Source organism: Styela clava, chromosome 14, assembly GCF_964204865.1.
Source record: "Styela clava chromosome 14, kaStyClav1.hap1.2, whole genome shotgun sequence".
Classification (NCBI taxonomy): domain Eukaryota; kingdom Metazoa; phylum Chordata; class Ascidiacea; order Stolidobranchia; family Styelidae; genus Styela; species Styela clava.
The window spans coordinates 19,582,773-19,607,580 of NC_135263.1; the positions used below are offsets into that span (position 1 = coordinate 19,582,773).

At 36.5% G+C, this 24,808-nt stretch overlaps 1 protein-coding gene and 1 pseudogene across 1 annotated transcript; both read left to right on the forward strand.

Moving 5' to 3' along the window:
* The first annotated feature begins 16,729 nt into the window (after window positions 1-16,729).
* LOC120340744 (polycomb group RING finger protein 1 pseudogene) lies at window positions 16,730-19,656 on the forward strand (annotated as a pseudogene).
* On the forward strand, window positions 19,555-24,045 carry LOC120340745 (protein NipSnap homolog 3A-like). Its single transcript, XM_039409096.2, has 6 exons — window positions 19,555-19,745; window positions 20,585-20,801; window positions 22,044-22,205; window positions 22,288-22,437; window positions 22,689-22,775; window positions 23,922-24,045. Exons 1-6 carry the CDS (start codon window positions 19,695-19,697, stop codon window positions 23,993-23,995), a joined length of 741 nt encoding a protein of 246 aa, XP_039265030.2. The 5' UTR covers window positions 19,555-19,694; the 3' UTR covers window positions 23,996-24,045.
* Window positions 24,046-24,808: the final 763 nt, after the last annotated feature.

Sequence of the window (24,808 nt, forward strand, 5' to 3'; positions counted from 1 at the left end):
GCACGGCTTGCGGGATATCGGCTGTACTGAAAGAAGTGTTACAGCCTTACAACGCGAAGTCAAAATTGATAGCTCAAACTTATGACGGCGCGGCAGTCATGAGTGGGTCGAAAAATGGTGTTCAAGTTTATATAAAAGAAGATTTTCCTCATGAGCATTTTTTACATTGTTATGCACACCAATTTAACCTCGTTATTAAAAATATGTGTCTTGATACCCCTCTCGTCCGTATATTTTTTGCAAATGTTTCGGGGTTTTCTTCATTTTTTTCCGTTTCGCCGAAGCGCTCTGACCTCCTTCGCCACATATGTAGCCGCCGTCTCCCAGCTTGTGCACAAACACGTTGGAACTTCCAATCACGCGTGGTGCAGGGCGTGTCCGAAATTAGGTCTGAGCTCATTGAGTGTTTCAATGGCATTCAGAGCTCTCCGGTTTGGGACGAACGCTCTGTGAGAGAGGCGGCGGGTCTAAAGCGTCTGCTAGAAGATGATGAGTTTTCATTTTTTCTCGCTTTTTTCTCCACAATATTCTATCACGTGGATGTATTATACGGCGCATTGCAGTCAAGGCTAATGGATGGAGCGTCTGTGCAGTCGTGTATTCCAGACTTCTGCGATGCTGTATCACGTATCCGGGAAACAATAAAATACGACGACACATGGAGTGCTTCTTTACGCCGCGGGCAAACAACGCAGCGTTTGATTTTGTCTGCAAAGGAATGCTGTGACATTCTGGTGAATCAAATAGGCGATCGTCTGCGCACTGAACACCTTGCCGCGTTCTCTTTGATGAACCCCAAAATTTTTTCAAAATTTGCTCGTCAATTTCCCATCCATTTGTTGGCTACTGTCTCCAAATTTTACCCCATGATAAACGTGGGTAAATTGAAAAATGAATTGCGATGTATATACACCAATCAAACTTTTTTGAACATCACATCAACTTGCGCGCTCTATGGGTTCCTCATAGATACCACTCTAGTAACTACCTTTGCTGCGTCTGCAAAATTTCTGGACATCATTTTGACGACGCCTATTTGTTCCGCCGACGCAGAGCGAACATTCAGCACGCTGAAGCGTATTAAAACGTATCACAGAAACACAATGAAGCAAGATAGATTAAATGCCTTGGCTGTTTTATCCATTCACAGAGACGTTATTTCTGGGATGCATGACTTTAATCAGCGCGTTATTGAGCATTTTGCTTCCAAGAAACCGCGGCGTGTTGCATATATCAAGCAGTAGAAGTCTAGCAGCATATATAGCTATGAGTGAGCGACGCATGTCCTTATCTTTGCATTACCTTTCCTTTCTTCATAGTAACGTTTTAAACCTTCTTTTAGGTTTTGTCTGCTTCCCCGAAGTTTCTGTTAAATATGTCATTGTATTTATCTGGGTAAATATTGCCTTTCCTTTTGAAAGAGGTTTCAAAATAAACTATGTCTATATTTATTAATCCCTTAACTTGGACCGGTTTTGAAGACACTTTCTTATCGTTAAAAATTGTCGCTTTGCCGATTGGTTGTTACTAGGGATGGGACGAGTCCGACATTACAGAGATTCGACGAATCCGAGTAAAAGGTCAAGGACTCGAGTCGAATCCTTCGAGTCCGTGACGTCACAATGTAAAAGTAGAAAAACACGTTTTTGACCATACTACAGCATCGCGCGCTCACAAACATACGTTGTAGCTCATATTTTTTGTCTAAAGGTTCCGCAGATAGCTGTTTGATCAATTTAAAAATATATTTTTCTTCTTTTTTGGCGGCCATAATACAAACGTAAACGTGGGTCAATGTGCGCCTCGGCTGTGAACTGGATCTCCAGCCCACCACCTTGCTTCAATTCTGGGCGGCTTTTTCGAAATTCTTACATGTCAATATGATAAAATGAAAATAAAAAGCTTTTGACTACAATGCTTTCCCATAATTCCAAATATTTCTAGCCCTAAATTTACTATGTCGCGTGTGTAAATGGTAGAGAGATGCCACTCGTCGTCAATACAATGCTTGCAATTTAGTAGTTCAAGAAAACGTTCTAAAACGCTCCATGCATTCCATTGCTCCCTTTTTAGAAAAAAGGATTGCACGTAATAAACTCGATTTAAAAGAGGTATTGATGAAATTCCCCCTTGGGTTGAATCTGCGCATCTTTCATATTTATTTACGCGAATCGAAAACTCAAAAATATTGCGCTAACACATATTTTATTGTGTAGCACATGTATACCAAAAAGGATAGATAGTTTGAAGGTGGCTGGCGCATCATTGTTATAAGCTATCAATATTTTTAACTTGGGTTATATTATCTGGATATCTGTCGTCGTTTTTATTATGAGTGTTTATAATACACATGAGTGATATTGTTACATATTTGACCTCGAATTTTAATTAGTTAAGGTATGTAGTGAGATTTATAGGGGTGAAAGTACAAACAAAGGCGTAAATTAGTAAAAACAGAATTGATTATAGACTCGGTAAAAACGACGTGGACTCGAAATCGAATCCGAGTCCAAAAAATGCCTGGATTCGACTCGAATCCGAGTCCGGATCCGAATCCCGGCCCATCCCTAGTTGTTACCGATGGAATGGTTTTTATACTCATAAAATGATGGGAGAACTTACAGCGCTCATCCTGTCTCCGTAGATGGGGGTGACTTGGTCCCGCAGTAGCTTGCCCCGGTTGTCAAAATGACCACGCGCCGCCACTGACAATATCACGTAACACATTTATATATATAGACACAATAACACAAATACAATCGTCTTAAAAAATATATAAATAAATGATTACATAATAGTTCTCCACTTCTTCTTATGGATTGACAGTTTACCATTTTTAGTTGCAATAGTCTTTTCACAGTTTATTATATTTTTTAATCATATATAGAAACTGGCAAAATTGAGGCCTTTCATTACGCAGTTTACATTTATATATAAAATATCTGGCACATAATAAAACACAATTTATACCCTGGTTTTGCCCTACCCCCAATAACATTTCTCTATGTGTCAATTAAGGTTTATTCCATACTCAACGGTTAGCCAAGCGTTAACTGCTTCCCAAAATTGCTGCACAAATTCACAGAGATAAAATAAATGTAACACAGTTTCAACATGCATATTACAAAATGTACATTTTGATTTTGGACTTTTATTTTATTTATTCTATATAGCAGGTCATAATGGGCACCAAACACTGCTCGCAAAGCATTTTGACATTGAATGAACGAAGTCTGGATTTAATAGACCAATAAAAAACTTTTTCATACAATGTCGACCAATTATCTAAGTTATTGACGAATGAAAATATAAGACAACCCCCGAAAATAACCCCTAGTGTTATTATTCGGAAGAAAATTGAAAGAAGACCCAGTCTTATTTTCGGGGAAACACGGTATAAATAAATATTACAGTTCGGTAATATACTAATAAGAAAGCAATTATATATCACAGTACTACTACATGAACAGCGGAATCATTTAATAATGTCCATTTTTCTAAACCAGTGATTTTCAAACTAGGGTTCGCGGACCTCTTAGGGCAGGGGTGTCAAACTCGTGGGTGTTCGAGCGCCGCATTGCATTTTGGGAATTGTGCGAAGGGCCGCAAACAGTTTTAGATATATATATATATTTTGATAATGTATACTTGAAGCATATTTTTAGATGGGTGTAACTGTAGTTTGTGACATATATTGTGATGTGATGCAATTAAATAGTCGAATGAAGTTCTGTTATTTTTTAAAATTTCAAATGCCATTCACATATCAATTTTTGCATTTCACTATTGTTGCAATTTACTGTATTTCTTACAAAAAATCATAAATTTTTATGTACAACTATCTAAAACATTTGTGAACGAAGTTTTGTAAGGAAAGAATAATACATACACTAAAAATTACTTAATCTGAATATATAAACCTAAAATTTACCAATATACTACAGAATAAACTAAATGTTTTTCCATTATATATGTCCTGAGTCTGACGTTTGACATCTCTTTTGTGCCGCCAGCTTACTAATATCAGACTGAAATGTTGAGAATGTTCAATTAATTTCAGTAATGCAAAAATATCAAGTTTATCATTTCATGTATAGATTAGTAAACAAACAAATGACTGACTTTTCGCACCAGACATTTTGCGACATATCCTACCATTGCGTGCCATAGGACCGCTTGAGTTATGATGGATATTGATTTTTAGTAACTAGGTAGTTGTATAATTATAATAATATATAAACACATGAAAATTTTCTGTTCGAAGTTGATCTTTAAATTTGGCCTATTGACTGCTGTGCTTATTTTGATAATGTCTACCAATATTGTATTCTTTCATTGTACTGATGGAAATGTGACAAATTGAACAATGAGCTTTGAGCTAGAATTTTGAGAAATATTGCAACACCCATTTTTCTTCAAAAATGCCATCTTCTTCATGTACTTTGCGTTTCATTTAATCCCTGAAGTGTTTTTTCAAGTATTTTTTTGCTAGTATCCATAATTGGGTCAATTTGAAAACAAAATTTTTTTCAATTTCCAAGTTGTAAATTTCAGTAAATTGTCGTTTTCTGTGTGAATAATCAATTTCACTTTGAAAGGTTTGAAAAGTATATTACATGTAGATAAAAAAAAAACTTACAAAATATTACAATTTTTGTTAAGCGTTCGAGGGCAGCATTGGAAGTTCTCTGGGGCCGCATGCGGCCCGCAAGTTTGACACCCCTGTCTTAGGGTACGACAAAGACATATCCAAATTTAAACCTTTCGTGTAAAAAAATGTGGATATTTTTTTCCTTTACATCTGCACTTTTTACAGTAGTTTCTGAAGTAGTGCAAAACAAAAATTCAGTTTTGAAATCACATTCACGAATATATTGCACAAAAACAAGTAGTTGTGAGCATAACGCCGCCTTATCTAAAATCATTATCCACATGGGTTTTCTACACTTGTTCAAATCACTACGAAACTTGATGTGCAAGTTCACATGAAATAAATCAGTGAGCTATTTGCGTACGCGAGGAATGGCAGCTAATTTAAATGCTGTACGAATATCTCTATGCCGTCTATGCTGTGTTCCTCTATTGCGTTTTCGGTTGGAAAATTGTGGGGATCCGCGGTTACTTCAGAGAAGCATAAGGGATCCGCAGGCCCATGAAGTTTGAGACATCTAAACGATTTATAGTACTATAAGGATTAAAGCCTGACGGGTATCACGTTTTGGCGTTTTTGGCACCGATATCAATGATTTGAAGTTTTTGTCTGTTAGATGCACGCGATATCTCACGAAAGCGAGGTTGAATCTGCTCCAAATTGCATGCGCATTCAACATATCTCGGACCAGAAGCCTATTGATTTTGGATGAATTATATTGTATAATTAGCGAGTTATTAATTAATTAGTGATGGGACACGCGGTGTCACTATAGAGTCATAAATCGAAACCGCAGTTTCGATCGATAAGTCTTCGGTCTCCGACCGATATTCTTGTTTATTACGTTAGGTAAAATATAATCAATCCATCAATTTTATTTGGTCACTCTGATAGAAACAAAACACAAAATAACAACAAACGGACAAACAAAATAAAGAGGACCTGGAGGACGGGCATAACCTAGCAGTTGATTTGATGTTAATTTCAAAATCTCTTGTCGTAACCCTACGTCACAATTGATTTTGTGGTGATGATCATGTTCGATATAAATCTATCAATTTTGATCCGATATTCCAGACATAGATATTTTAGTTGGAACTAATCGGAATCGCAATTTTAGAAGCGACTTAGCCATTTATGTAGGGACATAGCGGACATAGCCATTTTAGTAGGGGCATAGCGGACATAGTCATTTCAGCGTAAATATATATTACTACGGATTTTAGTAGGAAAATATCATAATCGGAATTTTGGATGGGACATAGCCATTTTAGTAGGGACATAGCGGACATACCCATTTTAGTATGAACATAGCGGACATAGTCATTTTAGTAGAAAAATATCGGAGTCACAATTTGGGATGGGACATAGCAATATTAGTAGGCACATAGCCATTTTAGTAGTAAAATATCGGAGTCGCAATTTTAGATGGAACATAGCTATTTTAGTAGGGTAATAGCGGACATAGCCATTTTAGTAGGGACATAGCGGGCATAGTCATTTTAGTCGGAAAATATCGTAGTCGCAATTTTAGATGGGACATAGCCATTTTAGTAGGGACATAGCAGACATAGTCATTTTAGTTGGGACATAGTCATTTTAGTAGAAAAATATCGGAGTCGCAATTTGGGATGGGACATAGCTATTTTAGTAAGGACATAGCCATTTTAGTAGGGACATAGCGGGCATAGTCATTTTAGTAGGGACATAGCCATTTTAGTAGTAAAATATCGGAGTCGCAATTTTAGATGGAACATAGCCATTTTAGTGGGGACATAGCCATTTTAGTAGGGACATAGTCATTTTAGTAGGAAAATATCGTAGTCGCAATTTTAGATGGGACATAGCCATTTTAGTAGGGACATAGTCATTTTAGTAGGGACATAGCCATTTTAGTAGTAAAATATCGGAGTCGCAATTTTAGATGGAACATAGCCATTTTAGTGGGGACATAGCCATTTTAGTAGGGACATAGTCATTTTAGTAGGAAAATATCGTAGTCGCAATTTTAGATGGGACATAGCCATTTTAGTAGAGACATAGCGGACATAGCCATTTTAGTAGGGACATATTCATTTTAGTATGGACATAGCGGACATATTCATTTTAGTAGGAGAATATTGGAGTCGCAATTTTAGATGGGACATAGCCATTTTAGTAAGGACGTAGCCATTTTAGTAGGGACATAGCCATTTTAGTAGGAATTTATTGGAGTCGCAATTTTAGATGGGACATAGCCATTTTAGTATGGACGTAGCGGACATATTCATTTTAGTAGGAGAATATTGGAGTCGCAATTTTAGATGGGACATAGCCATTTTAGTATGGACATAGCGGACATATTCATTTTAGTAGGAGAATATTGGAGTCGCAATTTTAGATGGGACATAGCCATTTTAGTAAGGACGTAGCCATTTTAGTAGGGACATAGCCATTTTAGTAGGGACATGGACATTTTAGTAGGGACATAGCCATTTTAGTAGGAATTTATTGGAGTCGCAATTTTAGATGGGACATAGCCATTTTAGTATGGACGTAGCGGACATAGCCATTTTAGTAGGGACATAGTCATTTTAGTAGGAAAATATCGGAGTCGCAATTCTAGATGGGACATAGCCATATTAGTAGGGATCTAGCGGACATAGCCATTTTAGTTGTGACATAGCGGGCATAGCCATTTCAGTAGGGACATAGCGGACATAGTCATTTTAGTACAGGGGTTCTCAACCTTTTTTCTGTTAAGTATCCCCCGAGTCACGGAACAATCAACGCGAACCCCCGGCAATCAGACACCGAACAAAATTGTGATATATTGACTAACAATTTGTTGCAACACCAATTCATTGGCCATATCTAACTAAATTAAATCGTCTTGTTGATATTATTGCCCTTATCGTCTGCCTAATTAATGAATTCCTAAAATCTCTCCCAAGTTTCAATAAGCATAATCACTTCTCCAATGCTCGCAGGCGGTCACAGCACGCTGTCTTTAAATATTTCACAGTTTGTACGCAAAGCCTGGAATTTCACATTGTTGCGTCACAATCACAATAACGCAAGATCAGGATAGATAGATAGTAACACCATAAAAAAAATTTCAATTATTTAACATTGAAATAAATCCTCAAACACAATTGGCAATGTTAAGTGCCAGTTGTGTTTAGGTTGAATTGCTCTACATTCGAGACCCTTTGACTTGATATACTAATCTAGTACTATTCCCATCATTCTCCTCCTATTCATGTACAACTCGCCAATGATGCTTTTTATATTCATATTTTGTTATAATGAAATTACGATACTGCATTATATTTTGCTGTTACATCAACTCATACAATTATAATTATTTACATTTTTATTTATCATTCACTTGTCTTCTTACATACTACTTTGTCATCCCTCTGCAAGCAAAAAATGTTGATTATTATGCTGAAATAATGCTTGTTAGGTCCTATTAACTATTTTTCCCCTCCTAACTAGACAAATCAAAGCAGATCATGTTCGTTACATCTTTAATGCGTACATATGCCATGAAATGAAGCATTTCTGCTAATTCATCACATATGCGTATAAATTATTTAAATTCATTCAGTAACCTTTGGAATCTCTTCAGATTTTGCTCCACATAAATAAATAAAAATAATTTACTCTAGCATCCCCCTCCCCAATTTTGTTCTTCCATTTTGAGAATATAATTTTAAATTCTAGAATGTTCTTCCCCAATATTTTAGTCATCTGAAACTGTGGATCTTAAACATAATAGCTTGAAGAGGGGGAGTTGACTTTAATGACCGTCTGGTCGTATCACTCCCTTCTGTCTCTACCAAACTAATTTATTTCTTATTGTTATTTTTATTATTATTACGATGACTGTTATTTTTGGTTGACGAAAAAATAAATCTCTCTCTCTCTCTAACAAACATAAATTAAAAATGGAGAATTCTGGAGGGCAAGCAAAACCTATAAAAAAGTTTAAAACATGAAAATCTTCGTTTCAATTGGCGTCTAGTTTCAATGGTAATGGCCATGGGCCAAAGCTAAAAGCCTAATTTACTAAATATAAAAAAGTTGACATCTCCAAAGTGGAGCATTACGTCACAATTAACGATGACGTCACATGCCCTCACAACCCATGTCTACCATAAAATATTCTACTTAAACTTAGGATTTGTACGTCGAATACCCAAACCTTTGACGGATTCGTAAAATAAAATTTTTGAGGGGTAAGTTTTTGTATCAGATGACGTCACAATTTGCTCTTTGGTCAAATGTGACGTCATAACTGCTTTTCAACATTTTTTTTCTGTTATTGTGCGGAGACTAAGTAATCTGCAATGACCATCCCTGCTGTTTCCTATCGATACACACAGAAACGGATATTTCAGAACTAGTTTTTTATGGCATATTCTTCCGTAAAAGTAACAAAACTAATTATGGCAAAATTAAACATTAAAAAACACTATGCTATGAAAAGAACAAAAAACGAGTACAGAAAGAGCAAGAGCGCGTTTGGCCAGAAATAATAAAAAAACAAAAGGCAAAATATTTCTCATGTCCTAATAATTATCTGATCAGCGTCACCTGCTATAAAATCTACTATGACAATTGTAAGAATTGCAAAAAAAGCAATTAAAATATTAAAAATGAAAAAGCAAGCGGCTAATATGGTGCATATATCACTATTGAATATGTTTAAATTGAAATAATTCGTGCTATCTCGTATAATGATTGTATATCACTATTTTAGTTGTTTGGGATGGACTTCATGAAAGTTAAAACCATTTTTCGATATTAACATCATCGTCTTCCTCACGCATGACATCCGCGTTGCTACAATCAATGCAACTGCCCAAACTGGAGCACGAAAACCCTGATTTCACACAAGGGCATTTGCTGCTCTTGTAATTTAATTTGGCGCATCTGCATTTAGAGTGGTTTAGCACTAAGTTTGGGGCAATTTGTTTTGAAATCCATTTAATATTTATATCATTTACTATCCATCCGTGGCCATCGGGATTTGGAGCAGATATAAAATTTTGTAGTGCTCTTCTGTGTATGGCACATTGGTAGTTTGCATGTGCTGAATGGAGTACGATAGCATCATCAGATGGGGGCATACAGGGCTCGTCTAACGATTTATTTTGAAATATTTCAAAACGTACTTTGTTAACAGACATCTCATCAGAGTAACCATAAAGAGTGCAAACAAACTTTGAAAGTTGAATATAAATATTTTCTGAAATGTACCACTGATCTCCTAACTTTGAAAAAGCCTATATGAATTCTTTTGATTTCAATAAATGTCGCATACCCTTCACTTTTCCCTTTCCACGGAAAGCGCTAATGGTGTCACATCCGCTAAATACATGTAGACCCAGAATAGCTTTGCAAAAGACCATTTCCGAAGTAGTTAACCATTTTTCTGATTGATAACATCCTGGACTGCGAACGATTTAACGTTAAAAAATACAAATTACATCCAATATCGGAAGAATTGTGCCAATGACAATATCAATACATCGGTATCAGGACTGTTAATAATTACGTCGTTAAATTCCAATGAACAATGCTTTGCGTGTAATAAAAGCTTGATATCTGCTTCTTCGTGATCGTTGACCAAAGAAGGCTCGCCCGATACGCAAAGCTGGAATTGGCTGAAATTGATGCAGTGACACTCAGCACCGTGGCCAATAAAAATTTTCATATTCCCTACAGGACATGAAGAATGATAATTCGGAGCAAACAAAATTAAAAATTCCACAAGAGCCTCCTTATTCTTGCCGGAAAACAAAAACTTTTTAATCTGTTTAGGTTTTTTTTGTTCCAATCCTACTATTTTGATGATTTCGCTTTCATTCGATGATCTTCGACACCTTTCAAAATTTTTTATGCTAATATCTGGATAAGTGTCACACACAAAGTCAACCCTGTTACAATTGTAAGACTTTGCCACATGAATTATTCTGTCGAAAATCATATTTAAGAGTGTTCCAAAAGTTTCCAGAATATTATTCAAAGGTTGCAATAAAGCCATACCATCTATTACAAGAGCTGCATTCAATGGATATGATTTGACTAATACTTCTGGCACACTATTTTCCAATTCGTGCAAGAGACTAGCTTTATTAGTTCTCACCGGCGTTCCGTTTGTTGATCCAATAGATGCGGGGATAGCAGTTAATGGATATTCTAGCATTTCTTGCAGTTCTATATTTTTCGCTTTTTCCAATAAGTAGAAGCCTATGGAAATTATCTTCTGATTTTTTAGAGAAGTGTGGTACTTTTTCGTTAATTTTGGCGCTACCCGAAGCAAATGTTTTTAATTTTAGCTGTTTTATAGGAGTAAATATACTTACAGTTGAATTAGCAAGAATTCGGTTTTGGCAAAATAAATCTGCGTTGCTTTTTCCCAGTCTAAATGCGTCTTCCATATCCATTTTAATAGCATCTGATGCAACGGACCCCGAGGAAAGGCTCATCAGAGAGCCGCATTCTAAATCAAACGGGTCGGTCTTGAAGGTCACCGTATCGACTATTGATTGCACGTTTTGTTCATCTCTGATTGAGTTATCAGAATCAAGGTCTTTGCGTTGTCGTCTAGTAGCATCTTTTCCAGCCATTTCTCTGCATGCCATAGAAATAAGAGCGCGTTGATGGTGTGATAGAAGCCATCTATTTACAGCATTTTTGTTTTAAAGATAGCCCACGAATTCCGCCTCGGGTTTTAGAATCTCTGTTCAAAGTTTGCTCAATTAATTGATCGCAGGCAATTTGGCTGAAACCATATTGAGCATGACGCTGTACAGAAAAATTTCCCTGCTTCAAATACTGATATATTTCAGGATGACTTGATGACAAATTTTCCATTACAGACAAATAGACTGAGACATATCTCGCATAATTGATATGATCATATGCAAAAAACCAGGGTAGCATTTTATGAAGTGTAGCAAGATGGTTTTTCCATAAGCCGTCTCTAGTAGCCCGAATAAATTGCAGCAGAAGTTCAACCATATCGATATAAGAACTCCATAAACTAAATGTTTTATTCATCTTGCTCTGATGCTCTATAAAAAGCTGATAATCCGCCAGTAGACTCCTCACTTCTTCGCTTTCACATATTTGTTTGAATAATTGAGGGTCTGTATAAGCATTATTCAGCTTTGATGCCAAATCAAAAACCTTGGCTTTGCTTTGCAAAGATTGGTTTTTGATGAATACGTTCCACCGCATCCTATGCAACGCCTCAAACACGAGTTTGTGGGCTCGAATACTCCTATTGTAATGGCGACCATGCATTATACTATTAATGGAACCTGGAGCAACGACACGGGATTCTATTATTATATCCGATAGACCAGAGCTTTCGTATCGTTTTCCAATTACAGAAAGGAATGACATGCATGTATGGAACTCTCCAAGTCGCAAAACCAATCTTTTGTAGAAAAGTGGATTGCTCCAACGTATTTTCTGGGCCTTAGCGTATATGGCCGAATCAAATACCACCACAACAGTGTGTAAGTCAAGTTCATCAGCAATAGCAACACTTTTTTCGAGTACTGTGTTAATTGTTGATATATCTGTAGATGGTGCGTCAATAACCGGCAAGTATCCAATATTCGACACACAGGCAGTACTTTTATTAAGAATGGTATTAAAAGCAGTCCAGCCCGGAACAACTTTTTTTGAAACTTCTGGGAGTTTAAGAAGTACGTATGCAAGATCTATGTTCAAATATTTGGAAGTTATCGAGGAACAGGCAGTGCCGCAGTGGAATACATAATTTCTTTTGAAATCTTAGCAGGTTCGGAAGTCTTTGAACCGCGGTACGGAGTTATTAATTCCGATCGAGTAGGAACAGAACGTCGCTTAGATTTTGCAAGTTTTTCTCGTGATTGAGAGGCAACAACAGTTTCTGTGACCTGTATTAAAATTCCATTTGTATTATGTGTCGTTCCTTCTCCAGATTTTGTCTCATTGAAATCATTATTATCCCAAACAATTGTTGACGGAATGCGCGGAAGAAACCCATCGGGAACAATCGTGTGTTTTTGCAGTTGCAATTCGGTCAATGCAGTATCATGCTCCAGCACAACAGAATGGGATGCCGAGTGGCCAAGGCCGTGGAGCAATTCTATAAGTCGGGAGGAACCGGTCCAATGCCTAACTGTCATTCCTAACGCTAAGTGTTACGGTGTTTGTTTTCTACCCCTTGAACCAGATAGATGACATCTTGGGCAAGCGAAACTAGCCTTATGTTGTAGAATTCAGAGACATTTAGGAATCCTTCGTTGCTAATATCTTCACTTGCTCCTACTATCCATGCCAAAAAATTATAAAGCTCTACTGGGATGCTTTTCTGTAAGTTACGAAGTTCGAAATCCGATGATGTTGGTGGCCAGGTCCTTTCACATCCTTCGTAATTTTTAATTACATTCTTCAGAAAAACGGCAGATCTATACATGTCTCGTTTGACTTCGGATATAAAATCGACTTGAGATGTTTCAGATGTCATAAAAGTCGTTCCGCGGGGATTTCGAGGCGATAAATATGTATTTTTGATGTATTTAATTGTACTCTACGAGATTTTTATTACAGATCTTGAGATTTTTCTAACGGCGATAACGAACTCGTAAGATCACAAAAAGTATCCACGCTAAATACAATCACGCATGTCTGTCTATCTCACATTTTTATACGCCAACAGATTGAGCGGTATTTTAGACAAGTGATGTTTATATTTTGATACAAGAAGACGGAACCGCGATTTACGTTGGACACAATTATATCAATATAGAAGAAAATTTTATAGATTCTCGTAGCTGTCATGAATTGAATATTTTACGGTATATCCTTAGAAAGTCGGCTCTTTTTATGAGCGCGTAATCGCGGCGACTGTTTCAGAATGAAATGAAAATTTCCGATTTTGAACCCCCCTTTTGAAAATCCTGGCTGCGCGCTTGGCTGGCTGGGTACCCCACGGAAGCCAAAATTTTCATCATTTCAGCGTGAGCTACATATATACTCTAACAAAGATGATGGAAAATTTTTTATCTTATTTAATATTGTCGCATTCACATTGTTTCTGGCTACAAAACTAATCGTGAGTGACCTTCATACCTATGTCTTAAGTCGTGCAAAGACAGGTTGAAGGTAGAGATAGTAGTAAGCTAATTTCCATGCACGTCATCTTATAAAATAAATTTGTTTTTCATCCGTTTACTATTCAAATCAGGTAGTTGACTATGCAAACCAAAACATAAATATGTTTGGCACGCGAAGGTGCTCATTATTCATAAAATGGCACGCTGGGTTCAAAAGGTTGCCGACCCCTGCCGTACGGCTTTCGGCCCATGGGCACGCATTTTCCTCTGGTAGTAACAAAGGATATTAAAAAACAGCAACATACGAAATCTCGACTGTCATCCAAGTACTCCTGGAAATCTTCTCGTGAACCCCAGGTTGAAAACCCCTGTTTTAGTAGGAAAATATCGGAGTCGCAATTTTGAATGGGACATAGCCATTTTAGTAGGGACATAGCGGGCATATGGGACATACCGTAGCCATTTTATAACTACTCTCTCGACGAAGGGCTGGTACCGTACCCAGTCAAAAGTAACGCTTAGGCGTTCAGTCAGCCAGCATAATACACGAACAGAACACTACGGTGCATGTTCTCGATAGTCGTGACTAGTGACTCCCGACGGCTAGGGTCCATCTGCTGGGATACCACAATCGGGTTGGAGTCATGATGGGTGTCATGGGCCTGGTAGCAGTCCAGGCACTTCCACTCAAACGTGACCTCCTGTTTTTTTAATAGCCTGTACTGTTCCCTTGTCATTGCCACACCTGAATTATTAAAACATTTGCGATGAAACCAATTTCGACAGACGTCACAGATGAGTCCCTCCTGCTTCATGGAAACGTTGTCGTCACATCTCTTGCACGTATTTGGAGTCATCTTGAATTCTTGCGTAGTTTTTGTGGAGTTAATATACCGTTAGTCGTTCTCGTTTCAGTATAAAACTGTAATGAAAACGACTTCGGCTAATGAGTATTTACGTTTGTAAGGTGTCAGGCCGGCGATAATGAGGCTTTGAACTCGGCGATAACTGAGCAGTAATTTAGGCGCGCGGCTTCATTATCACCTATCTGGCACCTTATCTAATCTCCGTGCATGGATATCACTTCACTCAGGCCATCATGAAGAATGTGCGTCACAATAATTTGGCTCGCCTATACAACAAGTGAGTGGTTAACCATATGTATATATGTCTTTGTACATCTTTCACTTCTTTTGTATTAACATGTTTTTATTTTGTTTTAGGGAGGCTGGAACAAGAGACCTGATCAAGCATGTCATGACGCTGTGCTATATACCACCTATGTTTATTACGTCCAGATTCAAATCACTGAAAGAAAAGAAGCAAACTCAAGAACTTCGCCGAATATTTTCAAAACACAAGCTATACAACAGTGTCTGGACTCCCAATGATTGGTCAGTATTCGACGTAGAAATAAGAACCAACAATCATCTGGAAGGTTGGCACCGCCATTTTAACAGTATAACTCGGAAAAATATGCCTTTTTACAGTTTAATCTCAACAATGTACGAGGTAAGTATAGGGATAGAGGTGGACGTTGTGGAGATTTTGGAAGAGAATGTTGTGGGGCGTGTCAACGGCAGGTATGCGGAAGCCAACGAGAGGGCCGCAGTATTGCAAAGAGTAAGTATGTAACGCAGCAAATTTCCCAAAACGTTTAGTATTCAAATAAAATTCATTATTCGTAACGAAAAAGAAAACAAAACCTTCCATCCATTAACCCTACCAAAGTATTTTAAGTTAGATCACGAAATTGCTACAGCAATATTATGCTATTGTTTGCCAACCACGAAGCGGTAGCAGTAAAGGATTTAGCGAATATTTCTATTTTTTATCACGGTTTGAAGTTTCAACTCCCAAGAAAAAAAATGTCTTTTTTCTATCCGGTTTGTGACTCAGACCACCACTTTTAAAAAAACTTTAAATAAGCTTCCCAACGAGCCGTCAGTGGGCAGCAGAGGATTAGTTTTTTTTCGTTAGTCGATCGAATAGTTGTGGGGGTACAAATGCATAAAATCGGCGTAGCAAATATGATTATTTAATAAAAATCGCATGGAAAAGGTTAAATTTCCCCATAACGTTTAGTATTCAAATATCATATTAAATTCATTAATCGTAACAAAAAGTAAACATCATTTTAGGTGTCGCTGCCTGAAGACCTCTTGAGGTCCCTCGCGACTCCTGTCACACAATTTAAGTTATTTTCCACTTGTATTTGTAATATTTTTTCATATATCATACCATGTTTAAATTGTGTTGATGAATAAATGATGATTGATTGATTGATTATCCATACTTCGGCCCAGTTTCTTTGCCAGGCGCAGCGACAGTGCCTATCTGTTCCTGGTTTTCTTCTGCAAAAAGAAATTCCAACTCTATGACTGAAACCTTGCCGTGGTGAGTTGGCTCACAACTAATATCAGTCGGCACTAAGTAAATGCTATGCAACTCTTGAGTCTGCGTTTTGCAAAGCAATGTCTTCTCCTCGAGCATCGATATCGCAGATAAGAGCGATTGCTCGACTGATGAGTTGTCTGCCTCTCGTTGCTCGGTAGTCGAGTTGTCTTCACCTCGAGCATCGATGACGTCACGTCGCAGAGCGTTTGCTCGACTGGTGAGTTGACGGCCTGTCGGGCGACTGCCGTCGGCGAGTTTAGACTACTGCAACCATAGACTACTGAGCTCACATTCATTAATATTTAAGTGTTACTGTGAAGTCTGAAGGTTTTAATATATTTGAAGGTGCTCATTCAAAACATTTAATACCAATAAAGTTCAAAAAATTAAACGAACACAGTCCTATAAGTCAACAGTCTAACTTCTCTAACGTTACCCAATTTCGTCTGTAGACTGTATTTGTATTCATACAACATGATCAAAATAAGCCACTTATACAAATAAAAAGCATAGCCTATGGCATATTTATGTATTTTTCTCATAACGTCAATTCCTTTCTATTTTCCACAACAGTTAAGTGTAATAAATAGCATCATAATCTGTTTCAATGGAACAGCAAGATGACTCTATGACTGAACCGTCGACAGAACCTCAATACAGAGAGGCTGATCTAATCATTAAAATTCGGGAACTTAATCCGCACATTGTGTGTGCATTATGTGCTGGATATTTTATTGATGCAACAACAATTACTGAATGCTCTCATACTTTTTGCAAGGGTTGCATTGTCAAACATTTTCAGACTAAAAAATCTTGCCCAGAGTGTGGAGATGAAGTCCATGAAACACAACCTTTGAACAACCTACGAAGTGATCGTGTTATGCAAGATGTCGTTTATAAGTTGGTCCCAAACCTTTTTAAAAATGAACAAGAAGCAGAGGCAACATTCTACAGATCAAAAGGAATCGATTTCACTTTGAGTGGAAGTCATTTGTTAAACATTGGTACCCCTCTAAAATATACCCAACAAAAACTTATTCGTGATACCAGTAATGCAGAAGTGCCATCAATTGACGTTTATAAGATATCAAACTATAATGTTGCACATACAATTCAATATGATGAGAAACTCATTATTTTTTTGACTATGCATCCTGGTATGTTGTCAGAGGTATTTAATAATGGCAGCAATTCATTTTATAAAGGAATATCATTTACGCCTTTTCTGAAAAATTATGTGAGATGTTCATCGAGAGTGACTATTTATTACTTAAAAAAACTGATAAGGCTAAAGTTGAATCCAATTTTGAAAATGCATGAAGATTTGCAAATTAACATTTATTCTGAAGAGAAAATCTTACCGGATAGTGTAATTATGAAAAAAATATTATTAGACCAGCTTTCACTGAACAGCCCATATATTTTATTGTCGTACGATTTCCAAATGCTGAATAAGATTCAATAAATATAAACAAACAAAAATCAAAGTACTCCTTCGTTAAAATATCAAAAAATCTCCTTTACTAAATGATACTTCTAGATTTTATGAAATCATCTTCTTAACGAAATTGGTTTTAAGCAGTGGTACCTATCCTACTTTTAGTTTTATTTTGTTCAAATGGAATGATGTGTAACTGTTGTAGACTTGGATCCAAATATCAGTTTTGTATCTTTTATCATCCAACCAGAAAATACCTAGTCCCATATCATTATTTGGAATCTGAATGCATGTTAATATTTGTCAGTCTCTTTTATTTTTCTACACGAGTTTTGATGTGCATTTAGGGCCAATGCATCACATCACCAATGTTCTAAATATGAAGTTGAACCATCAATATTCTAAAACAAAGTACTGACCGATATTGACATACCATGAATTTTGATATGATACTAATTCATTTATTACAGTGGTTCTCAACCTGTGGTACGCGGCCAGATTTACGGTAAATTATTGCAACAATTGACTTTTGAGTTGGCTAAAATATGCCGACAACGCTTCTATTTCATATTGTATGTATTCGCTGAACGGCCTTTATGAATATTTCACGGGCATCAATTTCCTTGTTTATTTCTGTAACCATAACCAATCAGCAAAAAGTCAACAATGACTTAACAATTGCAATTTCTGCAGCCGCTCAGACACTTCTGTCGCTCAGACAGATATTCAAGTATGGTTGTAAAGTAAACATTGCCTCGTTTTTAGAGTTTTGCGAGTTATTTGTTAGTTTTCAGTTATTTTGAAAAAATAGTTGTAAATTAAATATCATTATGTCTCCAAAGGAGCATTAATTTAGTTGCTGTAATCAAAAATGAGTCTCGCAAATGCTGCGATAGACCAGTCTAAACTAAGCTATCAGTGCCACATGGTTGATTAATTTAAATAAAAATTAGGGCTTCAAACATGTAAACCACCTTATAAGCGCCAACGCATCGAAACACTTTCTAAAATTTTTTGCAATAGTAAAGTATAGTAAGAGTTTTTCTGGGGTCAAGGGTTGGAGAAACGTCCTATTTACCAGTCTAGTCTTTAAGAGATCGCCCTTGTCTGCTACTGTCCCCGAATGAATCAAGATGGGCATGTTTCGTCCATCTTGCGAATTGAGTCACGAAGGATGAAGTGCCACATTATAGAATACTCCCATAGCGTGTGTCATGTGCCATTGTTCCCCACGCCAAAAAGGTGCTTTTTTAGTTGTACGCGGCAAAAAACAGTTGAGTGGTACACGGTCAGTAAAAGGTTGAGACCACTGATTTATTAGGAAAGAATATCCAAAATAATGAATGATATGTGTATACTGAAACCTTTTTAAAATGTCATTGTTTGATGGATGTTGGGATAGATTTTGGTTGTAGGTTGATCATTTTTAGATAAATAAATTTACAGAAGTTATTGTTGTTTTTTCTTATCTGACATGTCATTTTTTTGCTCAATCATCTGTTTCTATACCATAAATTGCAATTGCCACTATTAAGTTTTCAAAACTCACATATTTGGGAAATTTCATTGAAGTCAGGCATTTTGATGTTTAAATTGTGCTTCATGAAAATCATATAAGGTAGTTTTATGATTCCAGATGGCTTATCTGTAACAGGGATATGGGGTCAAAGAATAGTTCATACGACTACAATAGAAATTGACTACAGCTGTAGATTTAAGGGTGAAAACTATGTAACCCCAACTACTATTTTCCCACCTTTATAAGTTTGGCTTGAAAATTCCAATTTTGATTCGTTGGAGGTTAGGTTTCAATTCCAAACTTTATGTAATATAAAGGGCTCCAATATGAGGAGATTTGGCTAATCCCTCAAAACACTGGTTATCAGAAAAGGATTTTATATATCGTAGGATTTTATATCAACTAGCTTAAAAATAGGAAAGCCCTCAACTTCAAGCTTTAACAATCCAAAATTAGATTTATGAACTTTAAATTCATCAAGACTTATAAGCAGTTTAACTATGAACTACATTTCATGTTTTGTTTTCTCATTATTTTTTACACCAGAGATTATGAATATTTACTAGTTTTTAAAATTACTCAATCATGTTGAATATTTCATTGAGATTAAGTGCAATCAAGAGAATATTTTCTAATGTAAGTAACTTTTATTGATTATTTGAAGTGGTTCTAATTTTAGGTTGATATCTTGGATTGAAGAATTATTCTTTTCAGAGTAATAATAAATTATATGACTATATTATCTGCTCAAAGCTAGCTCAACTTATTCAGAGTACAGGAAACTCGTTCAAAACCAAATTTCCAAATGACCGATGATATTTAAGAAGGATAAGAACTTTAATAATCCTTGGTCCAGATCACTAAAAAATGCACTAGGTACAATTGTGATAAATTGGTTATAACGCAAATATTATTTTGTATGGTTAAGCCGGAATTTCAAATTATATCACATAATTACGATTTCAATTCAATAGTTAACGTAAATTTAGGCGTCGCGGAAAACAATATCAAGCAAACTGAACAACAATCAGTTTTTTTGTAACTTCAAATCGGCTCAGACTTGTTTTACAGATGTGATGTGTCCGGAAAAAAAAGTTAGAAAATAGCAGAATTTTGCACAAAATGATCCGTTACACAACGGGGCACTTTAGATCGACTAGGTGTCGTTCTGTGTTTTCGGAAGGCATGTGCATTATACATTTATCCTTACGTTGTGTTTGTCATTGCCATACCATTTGATGGAGTTTTCAAACTCGCCGATATATATATAGTGTTGTGTCGACCCTTGTGTGCGCGCGCACAAGTAATGTTTACGAGCCTTTAAGCGAGTTTGCTTTGCTGAAGGCTGCAAATCACCAGGTGACTGTTTTTTTATATATTTACCGAAGTCTTGAAATTACGAACGTGCTTGTGATTCAATCCTCGATTCGTTATTTTTAGCTTGTTATTAGGAGATATCTAAATGTTGCTTGCAGGGCATTGCGGCATCATCCAGCCGATATGTATCGACAGATACAGGAGAATCTAATATATATGAACTTCGAAAGTATTCATTAACACCACATGGCATGCCAAAGTTTTTAGAGTTATTGGAGAAAAATTATCATCTCCGAACCCAACATTCTCCTTTTTGGGGGTATTGGATTGCAGACCTGGGGGCTTTGAATCAAGTCATACATATTTGGGAATATGGTACGTCTTTTTCTTGTGTTTATTGTGTACATATATCAGCGGTTTTCATAGGGGGTACTAGTACTTCGCGGCGATTTGCTTAGCGCGCCCTAAAATTAACGGAATTCTGTTAAACATATCTAACTAATACCGTGTTTCCCCGAAAATAGGACTGGGGGTTATTTCAATTTTCTTTCGAAAAATAACACTAGGGCTTACTTTCGGGGGATGTCTTTTATTTATCAAAACAAAATTACAAAGTAAAAAATTACGAGATTTTCGAATATACAAAATATGAAAACCGATATCCATTAACAATTTTACTCTCTCACACGTTTTAGACGGTGACCGTACATTTGAACCCACGTACATTTGAACCCGTGTGCATATCCACGGGTTCAATCTATATGCGGGTGTTAAAACCCATGGGTTAGGGTTAGTATGGGTTCAACTATCCGTAAAACAAAAAAAATTCCATAGGTGCAATAGCATACAGGTGCAATTGTCATGGGTTCAAATGTACGTGGGTTCAAATGTAATGGAACCGTTTTAGACTAATCATTTAAAACGTATTGGAGGGATTTCTTGCCATCGACTAGGTCAAAAAAAATTTTGAGTATTTGACTAGGTCTTATTTTAAAGGGTGGGCTTATATTAAAATCATTTTTAAAAGTCAGACTAGGTCTTATTTTCAGGGAAACACGGTATATCATTGAGTATTTCACATATTGTATTTATTATAAAAATATTTTACTGTTCCCTATTTTAAATGGTGTGTATATGATCAATAAATTCATTTTACCGCTTTATGTGGTTTACTTCATGTTGGATAGTACCTGCCTCTTGAGGTCACGTAACAATAGAGTTACTTGCTTGCTGCAATTTCGTGGGCTGCATTTTATTTATTTGCTAAACCGAGTTTAGCGAACATGGGTGCTTTTTTTAGTATTTCGACGAAAAATCGGGCAGAAATGAGGAATAAGCGTTGAATTTTTGCCTTCATTCTTTGGGCCTACATGTTTACAAACTTTAAAAGGCATTAGGTACTCATTAATGATCGCAATATTGAGGAAAGCACTTTTTTTCGAGGAAGTGCCCGGAATCCACATAGGCCTAGCTTTGACAGGTGCCATTTGACGTCACTTTTTGTGATTGTCTTCATTTTTGATCTAACCTCAAAAAATGAAGCTGATCAAGAAGGCAATAAAACTGAATGAAATCAAAATGCTACATTACTTAAGTTCAGTTTATGTAATTTTCCAGAAAACTTTGCCCACAGAACCGCTGTAAGAACTGCTTTAGCGAAAGACAAGGAGTGGCAAGAATCATTTGTTCAAAAAGCATTTCCATATGTCGCTCATCAAACTAATTCTATCGTCTTGAAAGCTAATTGGTGCGATTTACACATGGATAAGACTGACACAGGTGGGCGGTGAATTATTTTGTAACCATAGTTGCAACTGACAGATGGTCGCTGGTGTTTATAAATATATATCTATTTAACAAGGATGCTTTGAACTATCAACATATGGAATGAGGGTTGGAGGTCCTCGGGTTTGGGAAGAAAATTTGAAAAGTTCATTGCTTGCGCATGCAAGACTTGAATATGCGGACTTGATTGGAACTTGGTATACGGATGTCGGAGACCACAACACAGGTTAGCTAATTATTACTTATAATATATTACCTATTGCTTCTAGAGTCCCATCGCTTATAAGCATAGCATTTCTACTTTCCTGGAATTACTTTTTATTTCATAGATTGGTATGTTGTGTTCACTTTTGGTACGAAATAAACAAGTGTTTAAAAAAATAATACCATTCTTTTCGAAAGGACCAACGTGCCCTACCCATATTATATATACTCTGTCATATTTTTCATTATGATTTTATTTCTCAAATCAATAAGTTGAAGTGTTATGGAGGTATGAATCGGCTGATGCCAGAAGAGAAGGACGAAACAAAGCTCACAGTGACAGAATTGTCGTTAATAAAGGTATATTTACCAATTGTGGGTTTTTGTTTTATGAAGTATTTGATTTTGTTGACGTTTGGTATTCCTGTCCACTAGGAGTTAATTGTATTTCGAATTTCATTTGAGGGGTTTAATTCGGGTCTTTTGTGATACATCACAATGAGGAGTTAATTAATGTTCTGTTCATTTTTATGGTAGTGTGTGTACCAGGTTAGGGTTAGGCCATAATTTCAGGTACAAATACTACGGGAGTCACTTGGCTAGTTCCCGAACTCGTAATAGAACCAAAATGAGGAAAATTGGAATAAAATTATGGCCTATCCCGGACCACATACTACGTTCCGGTATCCGCCATCTTGGTTCACATACTTCGGGAGTACCAAAAATTATATAGGGGTTGAAGCATAAGCAACTACTAACACATTGATAATGTGGGTGAACACAGGACCGTTCGAAGGTCATGAATTGTGGAATTTTTGTTTATACCTATTACCTAATGAAATAACATATTAGGAATGAAGGTTTAATAAGTGATTAGATACAATTTATATAGTTCTGTATTAATCCCTTTATGGCATAAAAAAAGACTACTCCTGGGAAAATAAAGTTTTTTTTGAATAGGCATGTTTACAACTGTTAAATCTATTGATGTTACATACAGAAACATGTATATATATATATATATATATATATATTACACGGCGCGTCTGAAGCCCGCAAAAACATTGGACTGCCCCAATTTCAGTAAGCGTCTTTTCGAAGACTACTAGATCTTAATAACGTAGGACCTACATTTAGGCTTGCCCTCAACCGTTAAATGATGCACGTAGAAACCGACACTTCTGCAGCCAGAAGGCATGGACTCCGCAACAGAAAAATCATTCAAAAGCCAACTCTTGTAACCACTAACGAGTAGCGTAATCGCGACATTTGTTTCAGAAGCCCCACTCCCATTCAAAACACTGGCTACGGCTCGGGAAACAAACCTATATATATATTTAATTTGCGCCAAATGCGTCGCATTCGTGACTTCGAAGTGTTCTTCTATAGTTTGAGAGAAAATCTGTGGCATACATTCCCTCAGTCTCCAATGTGGAAAAAATGTATACTATACAGTTTTCTACTTATTTTTATTCTATTATTAGTTTTTTCACTTGTCTTTTACAGTGAGGGACAACTTGAAGAATGTCGTGAGTCACCGAAACGTTCTGATGTCACCATTGCCATTCCTGAAACGTTAAATTAAATATATTTCGTTGTTTTATCTCAATATTAAACAGATTATTCAGAACATAGCTTATAATGATTGTGTTATCTTCAGAGGGTCCCGCGAGTTCACTTTCGTCTGTTAAAAATTAGAAGGGATCAAGGTTTATAGTTTACTTGAGGTCGGGTCGAGAATTAGAATGTACTTCCGTCCAATTTGGCTACTTTGGCTTTTCGTGACCGGCAAAACATATAGAAAACAAAGGCAGCAAAATTTAAAGTGAGTTTTCTCACCATGCGAACAGCGACACTTGAAAACCAATAAAACGGATGTCAAATGTCTTTCTTCATCTGGTTTTCAACAGGTAAAAATGGTCAGGGCGAAAGATTGTGTTTATCTAGCCTAGATCATAATCGATTTATTGGATGTCAAAATTTAGATTCGAATACGAAAGAGTTCATGGCTGGTGAATTTTTAAACATTCCGTCACATTTAATAGAACAATTTTACGCGGCCCGCGAATCATTCAGGCAATTAATTCAGCGTATGTTTCGCTTGAAGTTATAAACCTTTGGGGACTGTACAGAGAAAACGGAAACGCCAGTATTACTTGTATTATTGACAACGCTACTTCCAATACATCTTGTTTTGTTGGATCATCCATACATATAACAATGAATCAAAATAACCATTGTCTTCAAAAAAAAGGCGTACATTTTTTTAAATCGGTAAAATGTCACAAGATGGATTCGTTTAAAATTTCTGTATCCGAAGGTTTGCGAAATACGGATCTTTTGTACCTGCGTTTACATTGAAAAAATAAGAAGATTATTATATATATACCGTA